This window comes from Delphinapterus leucas, chromosome 2 (assembly GCF_059928025.1).
Source record: "Delphinapterus leucas isolate spDelLeu-1000000601 "Yukka" chromosome 2, BTC_Dleu_Yukka2, whole genome shotgun sequence".
Classification (NCBI taxonomy): domain Eukaryota; kingdom Metazoa; phylum Chordata; class Mammalia; order Artiodactyla; family Monodontidae; genus Delphinapterus; species Delphinapterus leucas.
In genome coordinates this window covers 16,687,492-16,712,255 of record NC_143130.1, presented here as the reverse complement: position 1 = coordinate 16,712,255, position 24,764 = coordinate 16,687,492, and the positions used below count along the sequence as shown (strand labels likewise).

The window sequence follows — 24,764 nt, the reverse complement described above, 5'->3', positions numbered from 1 at the left end:
CATAACCACACGCTGGAGAACGTTTATTTTCATTTTCTAACCGGGATCAATTTTTTTGAGTGGATACTTTAACCAACTAATTAATGAAATCAAGCTTATATTTGAAATGCAGCTTTGAAGCAAGGATTTTGCAAATCATTTTACATTAGAATTTACAAGGGCAGAATTTGTTGTTATTTGACATCACCACTAGCAGATATATCAGGGATGGTGTGTGCCACGTGCCTCACCAACTTATTTAGAGGATTACTCCATGATATTCTAAAACTCTAAAAGCTAGAAAGTGACCTTCTCTTCTACTTGGACTGGCAGAGGAAACATTAAGCAAGTGGGGAAATGGGATGCCACCATTTGGAAACTGGCCAAAGCACTAGAATTATCACCCTATTGCTGCCAAAGGTACCGTGGGGCCTTTACTGCTACCCAGATCAAAACACAGTTTCTTACAGCATCTGACTCTCATTTTACATTAAACACGAGCCCGTGGTTGCAGGTCTGTATTTTTACCCAAAAGGGATTCAGGAGAGCCCACGTAATTCATTTTCATGGGCGAAACTGAAGGCGTTACCATGTAACTTCACAATAGTGCCACGTTATTAGCTAACTCATTAATGTAAAATGTGGAAGGAAATGTCCCAGATTTCCAATTACTTCAAAAGCTCTCTTCTGAAGGAGGAAGACTGCTCTGCACCCTGAGATGGAATAAGGGGTAAAATCTAGCTCAGAAGTTTAGCACCATGAACTGAGTTTACATTTAAATCCTACCTCCTAAGGTTCTCTGCCTCCAAATTTCCAGGATAATTGCTTACAGTCGAATGGCCAATAAATGTCACGTGGCTATGGGCTTTTGAAAACAAATCTTGTATATAAGTAGTTGCAAGCCACAAAAATTACTCTAATTAATGCAGAGGGCTTTTCTTTGTAAGATGTCAAGCTCCAGCTAAAAAGCTTATACAGCTGATGTTAAAACAGAGTACCAGTCTGGTGAAACAGGTCCTGCAGAACCTTCCCAAGTTCGTCTGTGAACACTCTGCAAACCTCAGGCTTTTTGCAAACCCGGTCACACGTCCCATCCATAGTGAAAATCCTCATAAAAAGGAACGTCTGCAGTCATCAGAGACTCCCCTGTTCAATTACCCTCTTGAGGAGAGTTTCTTTCCTTTATAAACCCTAAAGTGGTCAGTTAATATTGATTAGAGACAAAGCCTCAGATTTATTCCTCGTGTCAGAACAACCAACCTTCTCATTTGTGCATCGGCTCATGACTGAATCAATTGAAACCTAAGCCTTTGAATGAAATAGGGTGAGTCTGTTAGCCCGGAGCAAATTGTGTATGGCCCCGAGTTGCAAACCACAGAAAATGGGTCATTTTGACTGGAAACACTGACAGTCCTTTATAAGTACAAGGCGATAGTTTATCTACAGCATTTAAAATCATTTATTGGGTAGATAGAAAAAAATCCATTCTAGCTTTTTGATGTTTTTTTTTGCATATTACCCTGGCAAAAAAAAGTCATTTTCTCAGGCCAGCACGTTTGTTTCAATAATTTGATCTATACGTGCATATATTAAGAACTTCCGGGGGTGCTGCTAAGGCTCACTCTATTGCCCCAACAAGAAGAGGTGATCTAAGAAGACATCCTCATGCTTTGTATTCATTTACTGCATGACGGCCCATTTGTCCTTTTTTAAAAGCTTATTTTGCTCTATGAAGCTCTGTGTTAGTCTTTTCTGAAGAAGGGCGGGGTGACATTTGCCGGTGTTTGCAAGCAGCCCAGCCTGCCCCTACCTAACCCACTATCTTTTCACAGGTGAGCATCTCACCTCCTGGGCTCACACACAAGTCTGTACCCTCCTTGCTCTTTCTGTCACAGCTGCAAAATTTGAACGTTCAGTGTCCAAAACCAAACGAAAAGTATTCTCCCTTTCACCCTGACGGTTGGCAGCATGGAAATTGGGATCAATGCTCTCTTAAGGTTCGGTTCCTTAACAGAGATGATGTCACTTTAATGTCTTCTCCTGGGGGTGGCCTATTTGAATATAGGGGGAAATAAGTATTTAGCAAAATGCTCATTACCTACAAACAACACTGAATTCCAGGTGAACTGTACCAAATGCATGGAAATGAGGAGAGGTTTTGCTCTCCCTTGCTTGCTTGTCAGGGTGAAAATTCACCCTTGAAGTTACTCATTTGCAAATGCCTTTGATGTCATTAGATAATACAGTTGGCTTCAAAGGCACCAGGAGGCCAAATTTCACATTGGATCTGTGTGTCCCCAACAGTGGAATTTGGCTCCCAACCTCTAACACAACTGACAGTGCATATCTGTTTTTAAAAGTGAATTTTCACCTTGAGTCTTTCTCCTTTAAGACCACTGGGAACGGAATGCTAATGCGTCTGGCCTCCCTCCAATTCTGCCATTATAGATTCACCTTCTTAACCCATAATATATGTAATGGCTTCTCCTAGCGCCTGCCTCATTGAGGCCGTGCACACGTGAGACCACTTATCCAGCATATTTACTGGGCCAGCAGTGGTAACACGACTTGGTGCTACAGTGGACTAGCTCAGAAATCTTCAGGCTATTTCAAGAGCTCAGTTTTACGGCTCTCTGATTCATGATCCGGGTGATTTCTCACCCATGGGAGCTGCAGGATAGGACTAGGCCTCAGCCAGAATAGAGATGATTATAGTCTCTATTGAATGACACTACTGGAAGGTGTACAATGGCACCTCATAGCCACCTCCAAACTTTCCATGATGGGCATGAGCCCCGCATGCCCTTACCCTGAGTCTACCCAGGACTTTATCTCTCGGGAAAGCAAATAGATGCTCTCGACCATGATCTGCAAGGCAGGCACACATATGGAGAAATGGCTTTCGCAAGCACCAAAGTAATAAACAGCAAACCAGTTTTTCAAGAAGCGTTCAGGTGATGCTTCTGGGTTGGGCAACTTGAAGAACGGGACTTTAAAACAGAAGTCTCATGACGAAGGGCGGAAAATGGCTGAGCTAAGATACCCAAGCTAAGAGGGTAAATCTAAGTTTCCACTGGTCCCCAGACCACGAATTCCAAGTCGACCCGGGCTGACTGAAGTTGATGGCATTCAGGGTGTTGTTTGTGCAGCCTTCCAGCTCCTCGGGACTGTGAAGAAATGTGTCCCTCCGCCCCTTCCCCTTTTCCTGCAGCTTCTCCGAACTGCATACTGGGCGGAATTATTTGTCCTTGGGAAAAACAAACAACCGCAGCCGCAAAAGAAAGGAGGAATTACTGCCATCTGCTTTAAAACTTCAGTTTTTAAAATAGATTGTGGGGACCAGCCTTGCAACTCCCCCCAAGACACACATCTGAAACCTTGGGAAACTATTTGAAGCTTAGAGGTCTAGGTCAAGTTTAATACTTAAGTCACTAAGGACCTTGGGCGGCCTTTGCTTTTCACTCTTGCAATTGTGAGCGTCGTCGATTAGTCTGGGAGTCAGGGAATGCCCTTGGAAGGAAGTCTGGAACTCTCCATACTGCCTAGATGCTTTATGAATAAATGTATTGTGGTGAACAAAATTTAAGACATTTGCTATAGCTGGAATTAAAGGAAGAATTATCTGAGGGAACTGCTAGCCTCTAACAGATGTATGTAAGCATACAGCATTCTCTACTAAATATTACCTACAATGCTGCCTTTTTCTCATCTCATATGTTACCGTTTCTGTGTTTCAGGTGGTACCACTGTGCTGACCACAGAAAAACCAACCGTGATAGACAGCACTATACAATCAGGTATCAAATACCAAAGAGAAAATGTGGTAGATTTCACATATGCCTGTCCTTTCCCACAAAATAGCACATCGCTACGGTTCTCAGTTTCCGTTTCCCTCAAAGTCCTAGCAGAGATGCCACCAGCATCTGGTCCCCAAGCATGAGCCATAAACACTGCTTTCCTTTCATCCACATGTATATGCAGCAGGGAGCAACATTTCCTTCCCCATCAGTCATTGCCAAATGGTGACAATCCCCGCTCTCAGCGGAAGGAACCGAGGAACATACTTTGTTTAAACGCAGCACATCTAGGACACGGACTGTGTTTGCAAACTCAGGAGAAGGAAGTCTCCCAGGCAGCAGCCTGACTATTTATTTTCATCACCACTCAGCAAATCGGAGACAGGCGAAGTTTGTCAGTTTTGTCTGCCACAGAGTTGGCAGGTTTACAGCCGCATTTCCAGTGGGTGCGCCGCGAGATGGGGTGCAGGAAACCAGGGCTAGCAGTGCGCCCGGAGAGGAGCGCCCTCGGGAAGGGCACCTCTGCATCCTTTTATTAATAGAGGCCCTGTGATGACTTTTAGAGCCTCTGGTTTGCTGTTGATCAGGGCCCAGCCACAGGGATAAGGTGGTCTCCCCCCTCACTCTCTTTTGTATTCTGTTAGTATTTTTTGAAAATCTTCCCCACAGACACACACCAGGGGAAACTGTCCGTATAAGCAGTCAGAAGTTTTACATACTTTAAAGTTAATCATTAGAGTGAGGTGATCAGGTCAGCTCACCAGCTTCTCCCATTTCCTCTACTGAAGCCCGCAGCCTTGGCCTCCACGGTCACTTCTTAATGGGGCATGTGGTGTGCATCACTGTTTCCTCAACAGCAGACCCTCCGCAGCCAGCAGAAAGCAGAAAGGACTGCTCTGATTAGCATGCTTCCTTAAAGGGTGCTGTCACTCTTGACCCAATTAACCAGCAAAACAAACTTCCCTTTAGCTGAACTTAACCCCAGGTTTCCCCATGGTGGGCTCAGGGTGACAGACTCCCTGCTACCACTCAGCTCAGACACCCCCAAATACCGAAGATGAAGCTGAAGAATAGTGTTCAGCTAAATTCCAACAGCCCATCCACACCTTTTCAGGTTATAAAACGTAGCCTTCGGGGATTGGCTGGCTGCCCCTGCCTCCTGGATGGGGCTCTTGCTCTCTTCCCATCTTCCCTGATAGGAAATTCCTAGTTTCCCACTCAGCCCCATCAGGGCGGTTTTTAATGGGGTAACTTCCTTGTAGGTTCTTTATGACCCTCTGTCACAGGGAAGAGGGGTAAGGTGAACAAGTGACGTTCTAATAATGTAACAAACATTTTAACTGTCTCTCTAGTTTTTCCTCTTGCCAGAGAGTTAATTACAATCACTAGGAAGTTGCCAGCTAGCTTGTTAGATCTCATCTCTTTTCCTGCCTGTCCAAAGAACTAGGGGTCATCAAAAAACCAAACATGAACAGCAGCCTTGGAGAAAATGGAAAGGTACATCAGATCCCAAAATGGGATGACTCTCCCTCAGTGCTGGAAGTCTTTGTTATCAGGCCAGGAATGGCTCTGTGAACTTTTGATTTGTGCATGAACTCAAGGCCTTTGTCCTGATAGCTTCGCAGAGGAGATCCAGAGCAGACAGTCATCTCATAGGGTCTCCTGTGGTCAGAGGGCAGAGGTACAAATCGTGAACCAGTAAGACCCCTTGCTACCACCACCTGAACAAGTTCACGTCAAACTGTTACCAAGTTCAAGCTCATACTGCTCACTCCACAGCAGGTCAATAAATCGAGAGACGAAGTATTGGGACGAGGAATAGCAACTTTATTCAGAAAGCCAGCAGACCAAGAAGATGGTGGACTAGTGTCCCAAAGAACCATCTTACCTGAGTTAGGATTCAAGCTTCTTTTAGACTAAAAGGGGAGGGGATGTGGCTAGTTGTTGTAAACTTCTTAGTGCTGGAATCCTTTGTTCTTGCAGCTGTTCGTGGACGTGTGGTCACAATGTTCCTATAAACCCCCAACAAGACAATTGTTATTTTATATTCTGCAACTTTTTATTTCTATATGAATGGAAAAGTGTAATACCTTTAAAGGTCAGCCTTGAGAATGGGCTTTCCTGTATACTTCAGGCTATAGGCAACATTCTTTTACAAAAGTGCAGAGCCAACAAGACTAAGCACCCGCAAGAGAGCACAGGGTTAGAGCTAAAGGAATAGATCCAATATGCAGTCAGGTTTGTTCCTCTTCTTCTTTTTTCTTTTATAATATGGTTCTGTTCTTTTTTTTTTAATGTATTTATTTGTTTGTTTATTTTTGGCTATGTTGGGTCTTCATTGTTGCGCGCAGGCTTTCTCTAGTTGCAGTGAGTGGGGGCTTCACTTCATTGCGGTGTGCGGGCTTCTCATTGCGGTGGCTTCTGTTGCAGAGCACAGGATCTAGGCACTCGGGCTTCAGTAGTTGTGCCATGTGGGCTCAGTAGTTGTGGCTCACAGGCTCAGTAGTTGTGGCGCACAGGCTTAGTTGCTCCACGGCATGTGGGATCTTCCCAGACCAGGGCTCGAACCCATGTCCCCTGCATTGGCAGGCGGATTCTTAACCACTGCGCCACCAGGGTTTGTTCTTTTCTATTACGGGACCACAGGGCTTATTGGTGGGGTTGTCTGTTCTACAGTCAGCCCAGAGTCCTTTACAACTTGCCTTGGTTTCCTGTTTTTCCATTGTCTGAGTCATGAATCTGGCTCTCTAGATCTTCGTTTATGGATCGTGAACTGTCTGAGCTTCTTTGAGGAGTTCCGTTCATTGTCACCTCCTGGCTGAGCCAGTGCTCAGAGATCAGGTCTAACCGTGGTGTTCACCCCATGGTCAGATGAACCGACTGATACCTGGATCCCCACTGTCCTGCAGGCACCTTGACGAGCAGCAGCAAGTCAGACCCTAAACTTGCATCACCATCTGATTTTGCTGAAGCCACTAGAGATACAAGCAGAGTCTGAAGTCTTCATGTTGAGGATTCTTCTCAATATAATACATTCATTGGGCATATAATATTCATATACTGTCTGGGTTGTAATCGGATGCATAAAAGCCTATTTAAATGCTCTGCCAGGAACTGATGAGAAACCCTGCATTTTAAATCCAGCTCCCCCTGGTGAAGCCTCTTACCCTCCAGGGATCCCCAAACATCCACTGGAGCAGCTCAGAGTATGTTCATGACCCATGGTTGCGTTGACCAAGGCACCTCCACTTATTTCCACTGCAAGACCAGCCTATGAGTAAGCAAGCTTGCATACCCAATAGAAGTTTTGAAGACCAGATTTAAAAATTAAATCCTTGTACGTATATGGTGCTAACGACGATCTAACTCTGGGCAAACTGGGTTCACCAGGCGCAGCTGGTGCTGGCTCACAGGGGCTATAAATTTAAGTGCAGAATATTGTTTCCTGCTATTTTGAAGAGTCAAGAAGGGATTTAGCCAGATTATTCCCAATGAATTTAATGAGAATTGTGCAGCCACAGGGCCTGGGTAATATTTTGAAGATTGAAAGGTCACACGTACTTAGTCCTATATACACATTTCATTCGTCCATTTGCTTTTTTTCTCTTTCTTTCTCTGCCCTTTTCTCCTCTGCTCCTGTCCTTCTCTCTTCCTCTTTCTTTCTCTCTCTCTTTTTTTTTTCCTTTCTGGAAATTTTTTGTGTGTTGTGTGTGTTTAATAGCCTTTCTAGCCAGGCTTGAATCTTCAACATTGAACTATTCTGACTCCATACCCATCCCCCACAAAAGGTACTGATTAAAAAAAAAAAATTATTTTAATTTAACAAGATTGCTATGAATTATGTGATAGGGACAAGCAGATAAAAGAGTAGTTAGAGCAGATCTCCATGTTAAATTCGTAGATTGGGAAGAACAGTGGAAGATAAAGGCTGACTTCCATTCACTGGAGCAGAAGTGCCTGAATTACTCCTTCAGGCAAAGCCATCCTCTGTCCTGGCCATGATAAAAATATCCGAGTTCTTATATTTTATGACATCGCCAGAATAGTAATAGCCAAATTACGGATAGTATGGTTTTCTGTAAATTATACAATAAATTTAAGGTATTAACAAGGCAAATATAACCAGAGATGTGTATGCTGTAATGGCTTACTGCCCTTCTCTTTGTGCATGTCTTATAAATAACATTTAAGTAGAGACCCCCAGAACCACACACATATTAACATTTTCCCATATTAACATTTTCTAACACGAGATTACACAACAGTACCTTTCGGGGCTGTGGGCGTTGACATCCAAGGTTGTTCAACCATTCTGTCACTGTTCAGCTGACCACTACTTCTGCAAAATTCAGTCTTGCTGCACAGAAGCGGGGCAGATTTTGGAGAGGGTTTCTCATGCTTTAAGAAGCCCTATTTCATGGTTATGATGGACTAGGCATGAAATCTATCTCTCCAATGACACTACTGCTGTGAAATACAGCCCTTTGCCCGAACTGAAAGCGCTCACGTTATACACATCACGTGACTTACTAGGTTTACTTTCCCAGCTGTCCCTGTGAATCCTTTGGCAGGTCACACTGTCATTGGATGGGAGAATCCATCCTGCTCAGTTTTGACAATGCGTGTGGTGCCTTCCTTCCAAATTTCACATTAGCATTTGAAAAGAGTTCCTTGGAAACTGAAAATGCAAAGTAACTCATTCTTATCTATTCAATAAACCTTTCCATTACAATCCCTCCTGCCATTGTTGAAGTGGGGGAGGGGCAAGGGAGCCCAGACTCGGAGAAGAAAGCAAGATATTTGTGTTAAATGCTTAGACAAAGTTAAAGAAAAGATCCAAATGAGATAGGCTCTCAGCCTGACCCTAACACAGCATATAATACTATACTTCCCTTATTGTACAGAGAAGTTGTTTTGAGGCTTTATTTTTTAGATCAGTTGGCTAGCTGCCCTAGGCACCTTCCTCCTCGTCTCAATGCTGCCATCTTGTGGACACCTGAACTCAGTGAGAAGCAATGACCCTCATTAGAGAAACCAGCCCCTATTGTGTGCTTAATTTTATTGTATATTCGGGGGACGAGTGGACTGGCAGAAGCAAGAGAATTTTATCTTTAGGATTATTTTTTATTGTTAGCTCAAGTTTACCCCCCCAAAGATCCAAGCATCAAAGACTTCATTTTCCCCATTCTTAAAAAGTTAACCAATTTCCCAAAAAAAAGGGTTGAGTAAAAAAATAAGGCTATGGAGGTTTAAAAAAACCCATAGCCAAAGAGCACCTTGTAGAACACACAAATCATTCCTGAGAATCCCTTCATACTTTCATCTTAGATTCCAAAGGAAGCATTTTGAACGTTACAAAATATACAAGTGGGTACCTATTCCAGTATGCTTTGGCTTTACTTGACTTTACATTGAGGTTTTAAGTGGGGCAAACAATTTATGGGCAAATCTGAAAATTCAGTAAAACAGCAGAGGCTTCCAGTTAAAATTACCTGACCTGATATAAAGCACAGAAGTAAAAAATAATCTTATGAAATGCTTCAGAGATCTGTCGGTAAAAACCTGAAGCATAAGCTGGTGTGGTGAGAATACAAATAACCTCCAGGGTGAGATATTCAGCCAAGTCACGTTGCTAGACTTTTGAGGTTCATGGGTCAATCTCTAATTAAGATTCTTTTCATTGGTGGATATCAATTTATATGACTCATCCTCAAGAGCAGAGTATCTTTCATATTAAGTATTGCGGAAATAGGGAGAATGCTAACATAATATACATGTAATATACATGCTTTGGAAGGTAACCTTCCTGGAAATTTTATGTAGCAATTTGACAGGCAGTCCATAATCTTTTTGAGCTGGATAAAAAAAAAAAATTATTTTTAAATGTTACTAAATATGATGTTGTAAGCATTTGGACTTCTCCATGCATCTTTTGAGTTTCGTGGTAATCCTGGATTTTGTGGCTTTCCTGGAATTTTCAAACAGACATGAAGTTATGTAAATCATGCTTTCCATGAACGAATTAAGGACCTCTCTGACCTAAATGATTAAATGTGTCTTTCTCTGCTTGTCTCTATTTTTTTCCTTTCCACCCACTGAAGAGTTTCCAACATATGGTTTTAACTGTGAGTTTGGCTGGGGTTCTCATAAGACGTTCTGTCACTGGGAGCATGACAGTCACGTGCAGCTCAGATGGAGTGTGTTGACCAGCAAGACGGGACCGATTCAGGATCACACAGGTAACGGAGGGTTCACTGTGGCCTCATTTCTTTGAATTAGAGAAAGTGTTACTGTGGAGGGTTGATGGGTCTCTGAGTTTAGGGAGTTTAGAAAATACTACAGAGCATTCACTTTTGCTTTTCTTTTCTGGAATTAACATCATGTCCTTCCCTAGTAGAGATTCCCTTAGGCCACTTTGTAGAGAATACTGATTAAATGTGGCAACTCATTGACCCCTCTGAAAAAATAGCAAACTTGGCAAACCAGTGTGTGTGAATTAATACCTGTTTTCTACTTTTTCTGAACATTTTTCATGGGAAATTTCAAATGTATTCAAAAGTAGAAAAGAAATAGCAAAATGAACCCTCTCTGCACATAACCCAACTTCAACAACCATCAGATCCTACGAGTCTTATTTTATCTCTAGCATCCTGACTCTGGATTGGTTGGAAGCAAGTCCAAACACCACCATAGATGGTGTCATCTCAGTTATTTTGCAGCTGCAGAAACCATAAGTGAGCTTATTAACGCTTACTCTCTTGACCCATGAAGTGGAAATGGATTGGGGTAAGGGTAGAAATCTTGTTCTTTTGAGGAAGACTGTAAATGTAGCCCATTCCCTCTGAGCAGATAGAAACCTCGCCACACCTCAACCCACCTCACCTCCTGTCTTACTTTCCTTCTAAGATTAATTAGGGTTGGGGTACATAGGGAGCCGTCAGCCACTTTCCTCCGAGTCATTTTATCACCCAACTTGAAATATGGAATAAAGAACCATCAGTGCCCTGCAGAAAAATGCACATGCATACCCTCACACACATACACACACCCCCCACAAACTTCTGCTCTAATCAGTGATACCGACAGGACTGCTTCCTCAAGTCATGTTGCCCAAAAGAGACCCCAGAGGGGCATTTGCTGGTGCTGAGAAATCTCATTAAGCCGAGTTTCCCCATGCCTGTGCTTGGGGTGAGTGGGCCAGTGGGCCGACGGACAGGCAAAGGGTACTTCATGCCTTTCCCACTTTGTTGTTCACTTTTTCCCCTGTGAATACAACCATTAAGTAGGTTGAATAGGCCTCTTTCCATCACAGCTACTTCCTTTCCTAATAAGAATGACAAGGAAATTGGATAAAATTGGACTCCTTCAATTCTGAGACACTTTCAATTGAATCTTAAGACAAGCAGTTTTAGAAAACTTAAAATACTTTGACTGTAAATGGCACTGTACATAGAAATGGCATCAAATTAACCAAATGCAATTAGCTGAAACGAAGGCAGTAATGGTGGAAAATTTGATGCGAAGTGAAGCAAAATGGCTCAGTAGGATCTGACATTCAAAGGAGGTTAAAAGCTATGTTAGCCAGAGAGAAAAGCTAAAAGGCTTGCAGAAGTACAGTGCTAATTGAGAAAACGGAGAGAGAGTCCCCGACCCAGAGCTGTGATAAAATCCCTGAAAGGAGAGACATCAGCACTTTATGTGTTGGAGTGTCAGAAAAGGCGGGCTTGTCTTAGATTAGCGGCTGAGAAGTGCGATTCCTTCAGAAGGATTGGTCTCTTTTGTCCTCCCAGACGCCCCGATTTACTTGGCAGTGATGCCAGGTCTGCCCAAACCAGGAGGAACCCCCGCAGCACTAGACACACAATCATTTGCCAAGAGAGATGGGTGAGCCCGACATCTGAAAGGCAGGAACTTGTTAACATGAAAAAGTCTGAATGAAAAGAGCCCCCCCACACAGGACGCACGCACACAGCCTGCCACAGATCACGTGCGCCACTTTGCAAATCTAACGTGGAGATTTCAGAAAATGAACACTATCTGTGGCCCAATTTTGGATTTATCAAAGGAATCCCACATGTTTTTCTGCATTTGACCTCTAACAATGAAGCTATGTTCCTCCTTTCAGAGGATTTCCGAAACCCGCATCTTCCTCTGCTTCATTGCACATATGCTATCGAGCCGCCCGCATACATGGCAGATGCAGTGAGGGGCACTGGAGATTCAGGTGTAAAGGAGGGAACCCAGCCCTCGAGGTGCTCACAGTCTGGTTCTGGGTGGGAAACGGCTCCAGCGCAGTGGGATGAGGGTGTCCAATGGCCGGGGGAGCAACAGTGGCAGAAGACAGCACAGGAGGGGCCAGAGAAGCAGCCTGACTCAGGGACCATCTAAGCTAAGCATCCTCAACGTTATTCTTCTCCATAAGATCGGGGACGGGGGGCAGCAGCAAGATGGGGGCATGTCTTACCAGCCCGTCTTGGTGGGCTGAGTGAAGTGGCACCATAGACAGGTGAGCTCACGGACAGGTGAGCATCATTTGGTAAATCAGTGGGAGGAAACAAACCCCAGGGGTGACTTGAGTCTGCGTGGTCCAGAGCATCACACATAACTGCCGGGGCCATGGTTTTTATTTCCACCCTCCTTTCATTTTCCCCGCCCACCGGTTTTATTAAGAGTGCTTGGGAGCCATCTCAGACAAGCAGCCAGGTGAGGGAGGAAAGCGACTGAGGACACATCCACTTCACCTGGACGCTGCTGACTCAGGATGTGCCCACGTACACGCAGTGAAAGAGTATCTCCCAAGCACACCAGCCTCTGGGGCAGCACACCGAACATCCTGCTGCCCGCTGAGGCTCAAGCATCAGGTGCATATTTTCAGCAGGTGCGGTGTTACAGTAGCATTGCTATTTGCAGAGCAAACAGTGAAACACGAGTTGTGTGTTTAGACCAGGTGGTGGCAGAAGGCAGTGCTCCCACAGGGGGTCATTAACAGCAGAGCCAGGAGTTAGTCCTCCAAGCTCGGCAAGCATCTCCGTTGCCAAAATGGCAGGTTCTAATAAGCCTCAGAAATGCAGCCTCACCTCTCCTGGAACCAGAAGCCCACATCAAACAGAAGCGGGGCTCACAGCTGAGTTTCAGGCTCTCAGGTGTATTTAAGGAATTTAAAAGCCATTAAAACAAACTAGGGGAAAAGAATCGAAGTTTGGCGGAAAAAAAGAAAAAGATTGCCAGATTATTTGGACAAACTGCAGCTTTATTATCAAGCAGTTACAGTGACCAAAGCATCATCAACCAGAAGTCTACCTGTTCCAATGGTAAATAGATAAGAATACATCTAAACGTTTCCATTTAGTGTCTGTGTTCACGTGCGTGCTGCTGAAGCAATCTTAAAGTTGCATGAAAATAGGTCTTCCTGTGCATCCAATCTGCTTGCAATGGTGCAGAGATCAACACAAGTCATAGCCCGTGTCCGTGTGACAGTGCATTCCAGATACGTGGTGTCAGACGAGCGCTGTTTACAGCCTCTGTCACAAACGTGCTTTCACAGAAGCTGAGAGCAGAGCCTCCAGTGTCAATGAGGTTTCCATCTATTGCCCACTTTCCCTTCCCCTGCACAACTGGGTTCTGGTGCTCAGCCCAGGAGAGAAGGTTTGAGTAGCAGAACTTGATAGAAAAGAGACAAAGGTTCATCCATTTGGCCACTCTCTTTAACACAGCTTTTTGTCACAGCAGGAGATGGCAACTTCATCTACTCCCAAGCTGATGAAAACCAGAAAGGCAAAGTGGCTCGCCTGGTGAGCCCTGTGGTTTATTCCCAGAACTCTGCCCACTGCATGACCTTCTGGTATCACATGTCTGGTTCACACGTGGGCACGCTGAGGGTCAAACTGCGCTACCAGAAGCCAGAGGAATATGACCAGTTGGTCTGGATGGCCATCGGACACCAAGGGGACCACTGGAAAGAGGGGCGTGTCCTGCTGCATAAATCCCTGAAACTTTACCAGGTGGGCCCTTCTCTAGGATGGGGCGGATAGCTGTTTTGGGGTCTCTGGGGTAATATTTGAAAGTTATGCAAATGAGATGCAGAAAAAATTCCAAATTTTATTTCAGGTGTTTCGTGAACCTGAGATACTGCTGCAATGATAATAATCTCAGTAGCATATTTCACAGTCTCCTAGATTACAGACATAGGACCGACTGCTGAGGAAGAAGGGAAAATGCTACTCAATAATTATTTGGGGCTGTCACAATGAACATTCCTTTAATTTGCTGCTTTTTTCCAGTTTTAAATTCTGTATCATACAAAGATACAGTGAGGAGAAGTTTTATGCCATCCCCAAGCAGTTAATATGGATTGAAGAGCAAATCGTGTGATCATTCGAAATCTCACGAATTTCATTTACGTTCTGTGACTTGAGCTGAACAAGCATTTGTAAGCACTGTTATCTGGGACCCAACATTTAAATACTGTGAAAACGATCTCATTTTGTTAGGTGATTTTTGAGGGTGAAATCGGAAAAGGCAACCTTGGCGGGATTGCAGTGGATGACATCAGTATCAATAACCACATCCCTCAAGAGGACTGCACAAGTAAGTATGGGTTGCTGTAGAAACGAAAGCAGTGCTTGCTCAGGGCACGTGTCTTTCCACTGAATGGTCTTTGTCGTGCTCATTTGGACCTCGAATTTTAATGTGGGCTATAAGCACATCCTATAGAACGCATGGTCTGGTGCAACAGGGCATAAGGCCAGGTCAGTCTACCTTTAGCTGCCCCATTATCTAACCTGGTTCACTTAGAATATCTGGTTGGTACCCACAAAACTACACAAATAATATGCAATCCAAAGATCATAGCAAAGAAGAAGCTCACAGTTTCCAGGCTGTGTACGCCATGCCTAAACATTGTGATGAGAAGCGGAAAACTCAGACAGCTGGATAATTCCAAATATCTGAGTGTGTCCACAGCAGCAGGCCTTTGAAATTCTTTATCACAGTGGATTTAATGAAGATTACAATGTGAATGAATCATAGACACCATCATTCTTCGCTTTATTACAAATAAGTAGATGTTTCTGACTCTAAAAACAGTTGAGTTGACTCAAAAGAATAAAGGAAATTTAGAGACTTTGCCTAGTATTTCAGAGTTTATGGATTTCATCGGTCTGGTGTATATGAGTAAGAGTCTGACATAGGAAACCAATTCATTCTCCCAGTTCTCGATATATAATTATAAATAGCACCACTAATGGCAATGTAATAGCACAGTAATTAGTCTTAAGCTCCATTTGCTACACTTAAACTTTTGTTATATATCATTATATAATAGGATGTTAATTATAACAAAATGGAATAACCCTATTGGGCAAATTTAAGACAAAGGAGGCCTGTCGGCTATAATGGGTTTTTGGTCATTTCGGCAATTTACAAAGCTTTTATTATACAATGTATTGGATATACGTAATCCCTAAAGTGGCAATAATTTGATAGGGTTGATTGAAGAAATTGGGGGGGAAAAAGAGGACAGTCTTACCCAAAGACTGCTTCCTGCCACAGTACTTTGCAGATCTTCACAGAAAATAAGGCTTAATATTTAAGTTGCAGCTACTTTACAAATTCCCCACATCCAGGTCTACACAGTTGTTAAAATGTATGTTTCATGCAGTTACACAGGGCACGTACTGCTTGCTTTCCTATTCCAAGATGAGAAGGTTGATGGTGATGTTTTTGGAATGGGAGAGCAAGCTCTACCAGCTGAAACCAAGAAATACATCCAATCTGGTTCAACAGGTTTTCACTGACCACCTTCTATGTGCAAAGCAGCATCCCAGTGCTACAGTGAATATATAGAAGCTAAGACAAGTCCGTGAGCCTTTCTGTTTTCATGTGACTCATCTACTTAGCTGTGCTTACTGCTGGGCATTATACTCACAGCTAAAGTCACAGCTAAAGCACCATTAAAACTTTGTGTTGCTATAACAATGAAAAGGCGTCTAAGATAATTCTACAATTATTCGACAGATATATTTCCTTGAATATTTAGCCATGGATGCTGGGAGATTATCAGCTCTTTGTTAATTATTCATGCATTAATAAATATTTATTGAGTCACCGCGTATGTTCTGAACACTGTTCTAAATGCTGGGGACATAGAAGTGAACCAGGTCCCTGTGTTCTACTCATAACCATAAGGGATACCAGAACTCCACTCCCTCCAGATGCTTTCTTTTTTTTGGTAAGACACAGGACACAATCTCTGGCCTTAATGAGCTGACATACCATATGAGAAACTGACTAACACTTACGAAGCAGTTATCTACAAAAGCACAGGATGGTAGCCATATGTGCAACTCCACTTCTGTTTTCTATTTTCACCAGATTTCCCCACACTCCAAATGCCAAAACCATTTCCCTCCTCCCTGCTCTTCTCCTAAGACAACACACTCTGCTCCAGCAGTGCTTCCTGGATTTAGATCTGACACCAATTCCCTAGTCATTTAACATTGCCTCTCTATAGCTCTCCAGTTACTTGGTGGGGTCAGATTGTACTAAAAACTCCAAAGGAAACCCAGCAGAGCCATTAGTGGGGTGTGTGTGTGTGTGTGTGTGTGTGTGTGTGTGTGTGTGTGTGTGTGTAAAGGTTTATGTAGTTTGTGTGTACTGTATTTGGTTGGCAGTTCAAATATCTCTTTCAATTTTGTTTGACTTGTCAGAACCAGCAGACCTGGATAAAAAGAACCCGGAAAGTAAAATCGACGAAACAGGTAAATTTGTCTTGCTGACCGATTTTTAAAATATTTTACTGTGGCTTTCAGTAGATTTCTGAAGAAGCTTTCTGGAACTCTGGTGTATCAAAGCAGCTCACATGAAATAAACACCCGCATCGCGGTACTGTGCCTGGGCTGTCGTCAGAGTGCCCTCTCCTACCTGCTCTGCAGACTTGGGAGCCTCACGCCGTAAGAGGCGCAGCCTGTGTAGGGGGGTGAGCCCTGGGGACGTGTGCTACCCTGGCCATTCCCTGCCTGAGCTGCAAGAGGGGACCCAGAGGGCAATGATGTGAAACACTCTCATTTTGTAACTATGGGCACAGGAAACTAGTGAAGATTGTTTCTTACCCAAAGACCTGCAATAATTTTCATATAATAATTTGAAACCAGCCCAAATTCTTGTTCCTGGTTTATATCCAGCTATAATCTTTAGAGACCGGGAGCCCAATTTCTGTGATAATCTGTTTTGTTTGGGCCATCTGTTCCCAGCCTCCTCTACTGAAACCCTCGTTTTGCGATAATGATCACAGTATTGATGACAATGATGCTGACGATGCTGATGGGGGTTTATTGAGTAGCTAGTATGTTCCAGTCGCTTTACATAAGTTATTTAATCCTCACAGCCGCTCTCTGAGTGTATTTATCCCCATTTTACAGATGAGGAGATTGAAACTCAGAGCAGTGGCTTGGCCTTAAGTAACACAGCAAATTACCTGGTAGCCTCGGACTTCAGACTGATTAACTCGAAAATGCGTGTTTTCGTTGAACACTGCTTTGTGATCCAACGCAAGGCATTTGGTCGGAGTTAGGCCTTGCCTGATATTATTTTATTCCCAGAAGTCTCTGCGCCTCCTGCCAGCAGTGGTGGTGTTGGACACTTGCCCCGGCGTCACTTACAGCTGCTGCCGGCGGTTCTGTGCCCTATGCATCAACAGCAGCACCTGTTGCCACGAGAAATGTGGACCTACTATAGCCAGACTTGGACTTGATGGCCCCATGTCTGCGGTTGGTCATATTAACACGTGACTCATTTAGCTTAGTTACGTAGTCCACGCTGGGTTGTAAACTTTATTAGAGGTTGTTTCAAAACAATGCTGCATCAAGGGAGAGAACATTAATATTGTCCCTATGGCTTGTTTCCCCCTATTTAGGGACTTGCGTCTCATATTTTTAGTTTTCTTTGATTGGAATCCCTGTTGATCAGAACACCATTAAGTAAACACCAGGCCTGTTGCACATTGACATTTTCGTCTCATTTCTAGTCCCAGGTAATGAGACGCAAAGCTCCCATGTTAGTAACTTCTCGTGTCCCACTCTAAAGAAAACATTTCCCCAGTGCCCGAGCGCAGAGCTGTGTGACCATCTGCAGCGAGACCACCAGGGCAGCAGAGATGCTGATTCTTAAATGTGTTCTATTCGTCACAGCACTGACCCAGCTTCTAGACTGGAGCCATACGCCACTTTAAACGTCAGCAGCAGGCGTGCCCTCCTCCTTCCGAAAGCCCTCTCCTTCGTGAGTGAAACCACCATTGACTCAAGGAGGAAACTTGAAGGACAGCTTGGGCGGGTTCCTCGTGCCGGGTTTTGGGATCAGGCAGAGGCGCCAGGAATGATTAAATCCCCCTCTAGACAAATGTGTGACGAAGCATTTTGCAAAGTTTACAGACCTCTTGTCTGGCCAAGGACGATAAATACAGATTACAATCTCACAGATGGCGGGCTGCATGAAATCGGAATTAGATTAGAACCGAACCCTGATTGTTTACCCAGAGTCAGTGGTTTCCATGCGCTAAGCTTCCTGTCAGAATCGCAGCACCAACACCCAATACCCTTCCCTCCCACCTTCAATTCCCAGCAATGAGTCAAACCTAAACGTTGGTGTTTCTTGGCGATGGGGGAGCCAAACCCCCGCTGCAGAAATCCCCCACAGGCTCTTGGGGAGGACAGCCCAGTCCGGACGTGTGCTTCACTCCTTTCTCTTTCCTTCTTCTCCGTTTCTCTGTCTACTGTCATCTGGTACGTTGGCAGCTCATGGAGCCAATTTCGTTGTTCTCCCCAGGGAGCACCCCAGGATACCAAGGCACGGGAGACGGTGATGAGAACATCTCCAGGAAGCCGGGCAACGTGTTGAGGACCCTGGACCCTATCCTCATCACCATCATCGCCATGAGCGCCCTGGGCGTCCTCCTGGGCGCCGTCTGCGGGGTCGTGCTATACTGTGCCTGCTGGCACAACGGGATGTCGGAAAGAAACTTATCTGCCCTGGAGAACTATAACTTCGAACTTGTGGATGGCGTGAAGTTGAAAAAAGACAAACTGAATCCACAGAGTACTTACTCGGAGGCATGAAGGCAGACAGAGGTGACCAGGCGAGCAGGAGAGTGGAGCGGAGGACAGAGCTTGAGCTGGGGACCGGCTGATCTTTCACTGTTCGGGCTGCGAAGTGCGTTAATGATGCCAAGCCAGGTTTTCTCAGGAGCTTCGATGAGTTCGGCCGACAGACATGAACGACTTAGCTGTGTTAACAATCGGAATCCTGTACAGTCAGCTTCCTTCTGTTGGTTTCTTTTGAATAATCAAATGCTGGTGTTGAGACCAAGTATGATTGACTTAATAATTCATTTGGACTCCCCTTTCCCTTCTCTCTCTCTCCCTCTTCTGGATTCTTTTCGGAAACTGCAAAATCCAAGATGCTGGCACCAGGTGTGTTCAGTGGGGCCCTTTTGACGGACATGCTACCTGCAGCCCAGTGCCCAGAATATATTCGAGTAACCACATTTCAGTGGACTCCTGAAGCTGGCCTTGTGTATCATCGCCCGCGTTGTGCATAGGCAAAGAAGGAGTAGGATGTTTTCAGCTAAAGTACCGTAGCCTCAGTACCAGTCTAGCGTGTCAGCTCTGTTTACGAAGCAATACCGTCAGATTTCCTCGATGTTTTCCAGCGTTGTACTCAACCTTGTGCTGTGAACTCCATACAGAAAACTGTGCCATCACCAAACACTGCTGGCAACTGGGTGTGATGCCGACAACCACAACGAAGAATCCTTGGCACTGGCTGGTCTACGTCCTCTCAAGTGCCTTTTTGTTTGTACTGGTTCTCATTGTGTTACATTAACCCGCCCTGTTTCTCGCTGGTGAAAGCCCTCCTCTTGAATCAAACCCTGGTGGCCCACTGACTAAGAAGAAAGTATATTTTAGTGTGAGATGTCAGCCTCCGGGTAGGCAAGGGCTCCGAAGATTTGGCAACGTGGCTTAATTGTTCTGCTTTTTCCGTAGTTCAATTTCATGTCTCTTGACCCTTTTGTATAAAGCTGCAATATCCTCTTACTGTTCTTTCATATGGAATGTATTTTCAAATGTAAACTCTTTCTCTCCTATCTCTCTGTCTTTTTCCTCTCTTAGGATTTAAGCATTTGCCATTATCCAGAAAAGAAACTTGCAGCTTTAACCTGCTGGTAATGGCGAACACTTTTACTAGACTTTATGTTGGAAAATAAATAAATAAGGGAAATTCCTAACTTTGCCCTCCAAAGTCTAACTTTGGTTTCCTTGTTAACTGGTTAAAGTGACAGTATCTTTTTTCCTAAGCCATTTGTCTGTCTATTCCAATCGAAATGATCTTCAATAGAAATGTTTGCATTTAATAAAAATAGTGATAAGTTGAGAGAAGAAATAATACTAATTGGCTTTCAAGTGAGACCCAAAGGAATAGAGTTCTCCCCATATCCAAAAACAGGAGATTTTTACATCCAGATACACAAAAATGACCCGTGAGAGCCTTCTTGTTTTGGTATTGAGTCAGATAAGGGAAGTGGAAGAAAGAACAGTTAATTTAAGAAAGCGACAATAAATCATGGTGCCTGGGGATGAAGTATTTTAAGATGACAGAGGGGAAGAAAATGAGTAAAGTCAAAACAAATGTTTTTAAAAATTCAGTCTGCAGCAACCCTGAAATAACAGAGACTTGAATGAATGCTTCTAGAAACTTCCAGTGCCTCACAAACAAAAAGCCTGCCTTGGGGCTTTTAAGACCTAAGCCTCCAATGGCACAGAGAAGTAAATATCTTATCAGGCAGCATTGAATTAACCCAAAGAAGCTTTGGTTGTTTTCCGTGTATTTGTGCCATGCCGCGTTGTAGGTAAGAACTTCCTCCCTTCCGGCACTGCTGTAGGTCTCACTCGAATGTATTTGTGGGAGTCACATTGCATCACGGAGGGGAAAGTCCATTCATCCTGGTCTAATTGAATTGAGAATGCCTTTTGTTTCCAGGAAAGTATTGATCACTATGAAAGAAGAATAGATTCTTATCCCCAGAGGCATCCATTCAGCCGTTATAATCGTACCAGGATGAAAGCATTAAGACTTGATTTACCTTTAAGGCAACAGACTTACAGTTGTCTTCAGCCAAGGAAAAATGATACTGCAACTTTAAATTTGAAAGTATCTTGCACTGATAAATATATTTAAAAATTATATGTTTATAAAGTTATTAATTTGTAAAGGCAGTGTTACAAAATGTTCAGTTTATATTGTTTTAGATTGTTTCGTAATTTTAAAAGGTGTAAAATAACATATTTTTTTCTTTATTGAGATCTATAAAACTTTCTGTAGTAAAATGTTTTCATTTTACTGGTATATTATTGCTTCATGTTTTGTACCATCATAAAATTTTGTGCAAATTTTTTTTACAGAAATTTTTATTTTCTATGACAATATGACACTTGTAAATTGTTGATTCAAAATGAACAGCGAAGCCTTAACTTTAAATGACATTTGTATTCTCAGACACTGAGTTGCATAAAAAACCACACAGAACTGAACTGTAACTTAAATTCCAAACTATGACTACTACATTCCAAAGAAACAGTTGAATTAAACATTTTCCTAAAATATCCCAAACCTGATGGCTTTTATTATATTAGCTTTGTTATTGTTAAAGAAATTGGTATTATTCCAGCATCAAATAACTTTCAAGATTTTTTAAAGTTCTCTTTTAAAAATAATATCCTAATAAGGAGAGAAGATTAAGAAGACATTCCCTGAAAGAATATCAACCTAAACTGGATACTTGTCAAGATAAGGCATAAAGAATTTGGCATTATAAATGGAAAATTTTCAACTCCAAATCTTGTGTCAAATGTTTCTATATTCCATTTAGTAAAGTTTTTTTTTTTTAATGAAATTCCCAAATATCTGTTGGTAAGTTTTGTTCTTGTAGTAAATAGATAATAAATCTGACAGTGTTTAGGCATGCAGCTATGCTAAATTTTGAGAAAGGGCAAAGTTGAGCTACTTGGTAATTCTTAGGAAAATTTCTTTTCCATCTGGGACTAAAATAATAGTAGTGGTAATAATAATAATAATAAACAAAGTCAAGAGGGTAGGGTAGAGTAGAGTAAACCCTTAAGAAAGCTTGTTGCGGGCTTCCCTGGTGGCGCAGTGGTTGAGAGTCCGCCTGCCGTTGCAGGGGACACGGGTTCGTGCCCCGGTCCGGGAAGATCCCACATGCCGCGGAGCAGCTGGGCCCGTGAGCCATGGCCGCTGAGCCTGCGCGTCCGGAGCCTGTGCTCCGCAACGGGAGAGGCCACGACAATGACAGGCCCGCGTACCGCAAAAAAAAAAAAAAAAAAAAAAAAGCTTGTTGCAACACAACTGGCCTCCCCTTATCCCCACCATGTGCTAATGGTTCTTTCTTCACCTTTCTCTGATTATAGGAAAACCAAATTCTGAAGCACAGGGGCGGACTGCACTGCACAGCTCTTCCCAGTGAATCAATATTCCTACTTCTCTCTGGACACTGACACCTTTGGCATCTTCCAAGATTTAACTAAGAAGAGGACATTTTCCCTATTCAGTGGAGTTTTAGGTCTCTCTGCTTAGAGAAAAGATCCAGAGTTGGGTAATCACTTTACTGAACTTAAATTCTATTTATGCTCATGGGTGTTTCCAGAAAACATGATGACTTACAAGGAGTCTATCAGAATTAATCCAGAGATACTTTCTGAAGAACGCTAAGGGCCATATAGATTAATGTTTTCTATTTCATTGTTTGAGGAACCTTAAACATACATGTTTTTCACCCATTTCTTATCCCTAGTTAGCTGCTAAGCTAGGCTTTTCTTCCTGGGTTTAATGAGCTAAATCACTGTAGAATTCTTCCCAAAGTCAAGAATTAAATAGGTCACGAGGATTGAAACATTTAACTTCAAACATGAAAATTATTTATTGTTCCATCTCCTGTCTTCCCTCCTAACATATTAATCACCACTTGGGCTGGATTGCACTTTATCTTTTTGCAAATCAGATGGATTTTGTAGCATTCCATAATGTTTCTGCTTCCCAGTGATAGAGCTGTTGTGTTGCATTGAAAAGCAGTTCTGCCAAGAATTAGCTCTATTTCCCTAAACTCTATCCACGAAGGGGTCTTAAGCAGCTTTTCAGCTCAGGGGTTGAGAAGCCAGAGGGAAGGGAGCTTCAAACTGTGTACAACTTAGCACCAAGAAGCAAGTGAGACCAGGATGATCTCTGGCATTTTTTTTTTTAATATTCCAAAGAAACATTGCAAGATGATACAGATAAGAGCATCACGTTATCACACGTATGCCATTTCTTAGTAGCAGTAAAGTTCCCATTAACCAATTCTATCATTTTAGGAGAGAAGGAGTAAACTCTATGGGAATCTTGTATGGTGACACTATACTTCTTAATATTGAGAGCATTCTATTTTCACAGCAGCTCTGGGAGCTAAGCTTTCTCATTATTCCACTTTATAAATGAGGATTCCAAAGTTTAGGCAGGTTGAGGAATGAGTCCAGCACGTATCTGGTCTCATCTCCCCCTCCATTCCTCCTACCACGCCATAGTACACTGCATGATCTCGACAGGTGCCCACAGAGGGACTGGCTACTCAAGAACCAGGAGCAACAGCACCACCTGGAGGCTGTTAGAAATGCAGGGTATCAGGCCACACCCCAGACCTGCTGAGTCATTTTAACAAGATTCCCCAGATGACCCATACGCCCATCCATTCAGGTCTGAGAAGCACCGACCCCGCCTGCAGGTACACTAAGCTAGTGGTTCCAGAATTTGCCTGGTGGTTTTGAGACACTCCAAGACAGAGAACACATCACTGCAGGTTTCTCAGAGTACGATACAGAAGAGCCTGAGCACAATGCAGCCTGGAAAACAAAGTAAAATTAGGAAATTGGAAATCCCACTTACTTAGCCCAGAAGCACGTTGCAGCCATCCTGCCTCATTGATGGTGAGAGCCCTACATGTGGACTTTTCTGAGAGGAAGAGAGTGCTCACAAAGTATGTTGCTTGGTGGAAAACTTAAAGTGCTATAGACCAAAGCGAATACTCTGTTACTCATCACGGTGTGGTCAGGAGTCAAGGGGGAGGACCAATTTGTGAAAAGCCAAATCTTCCTGTTCAAAAGAAGTTGCCTCATTCATCTCACACAGTTTACTACTTTCCAATGGCTTTAAAATCCTGAATGGTAAAAGTAGGGTGAACCCAATTTAATCTTTCTTCAATAATTTCTACTCTTGTTCCTTAGGGTCCTTATTACAAATAAGTGAGAAACTATCAGAAAGTAGAGTTTTTTTGTCCAACGGTGACTCCCAAGAGAAGGCTTTTCTTTATAGAAAGATTGTCTCTCATCTCCACGTCTAACTAGAATGGTACCTATTATGATGTAGGAGTTCCATAAACGTGAAACATTCATAGCCAATACCAAATTTTATCACTGCCCTATTAATAGAGTTGGAAAGTCACTTGCTCTGGCAGAATGTTGGATTGAAATGGACCTGCTGTCTGGGGATGGTACAATTGAGTCTCACCCTTCGGCAGCTTGATTGAGATGACTTCTTGGGATGGAGAGCAGGTTCTAGTCTTTGTAATGCTCCTTTCAGTGATTTGGGCATCTCCCCCGACCATCACTTTTGACATGAGTTGACTTAGCACCCTTCTTCACGGCCCCATCATCATCTTGCAGAGATGTGATGCTGGCAAAACTAACAATCTTGATGTAATCCTGTCTGGAAACATGGCTTCTTAGGCTGTCACTGCTCTACTTTTGTCCAATTTCTGAAGATTTTCAATGTTGATTAAAATGCTTCTTGACTTTGAATATGCGATATATATTTTTTAACATCTTTATTGGAGTATAATTGCTTTACAATGGTGTGTTAGTTTCTGATTTATAACAAAGTGAATCAGTTATA

The 24,764-nt window shown here is 43.2% G+C and overlaps 1 protein-coding gene across 5 annotated transcripts in view; it reads left to right on the top strand.

Annotated features, from left to right (window-relative positions):
• The window catches only part of NRP1 (neuropilin 1), a 138,113-nt gene extending 115,969 nt beyond the window's left edge, over positions 1-22,144 (top strand). For 2 of the 5 annotated variants that reach the window (XM_089906470.1, XM_022580440.2), the window contains 6 exons: positions 3,717-3,776; positions 9,878-10,015; positions 13,503-13,777; positions 14,267-14,363; positions 16,484-16,534; positions 18,597-22,144. In XM_089906470.1, coding sequence (XP_089762596.1) covers positions 3,717-3,776; positions 9,878-10,015; positions 13,503-13,777; positions 14,267-14,363; positions 16,484-16,534; positions 18,597-18,886 — 911 coding nt within the window. In that variant the 3' untranslated portion in view covers positions 18,887-22,144. The remainder of the gene's footprint in view (positions 1-3,716; positions 3,777-9,877; positions 10,016-13,502; positions 13,778-14,266; positions 14,364-16,483; positions 16,535-18,596) is intronic. The other 3 variants (XM_022580441.2, XM_022580439.3, XM_022580437.2) reach the window with 2 other exon arrangements.
• The last annotated feature ends 2,620 nt before the right edge of the window (positions 22,145-24,764 follow it).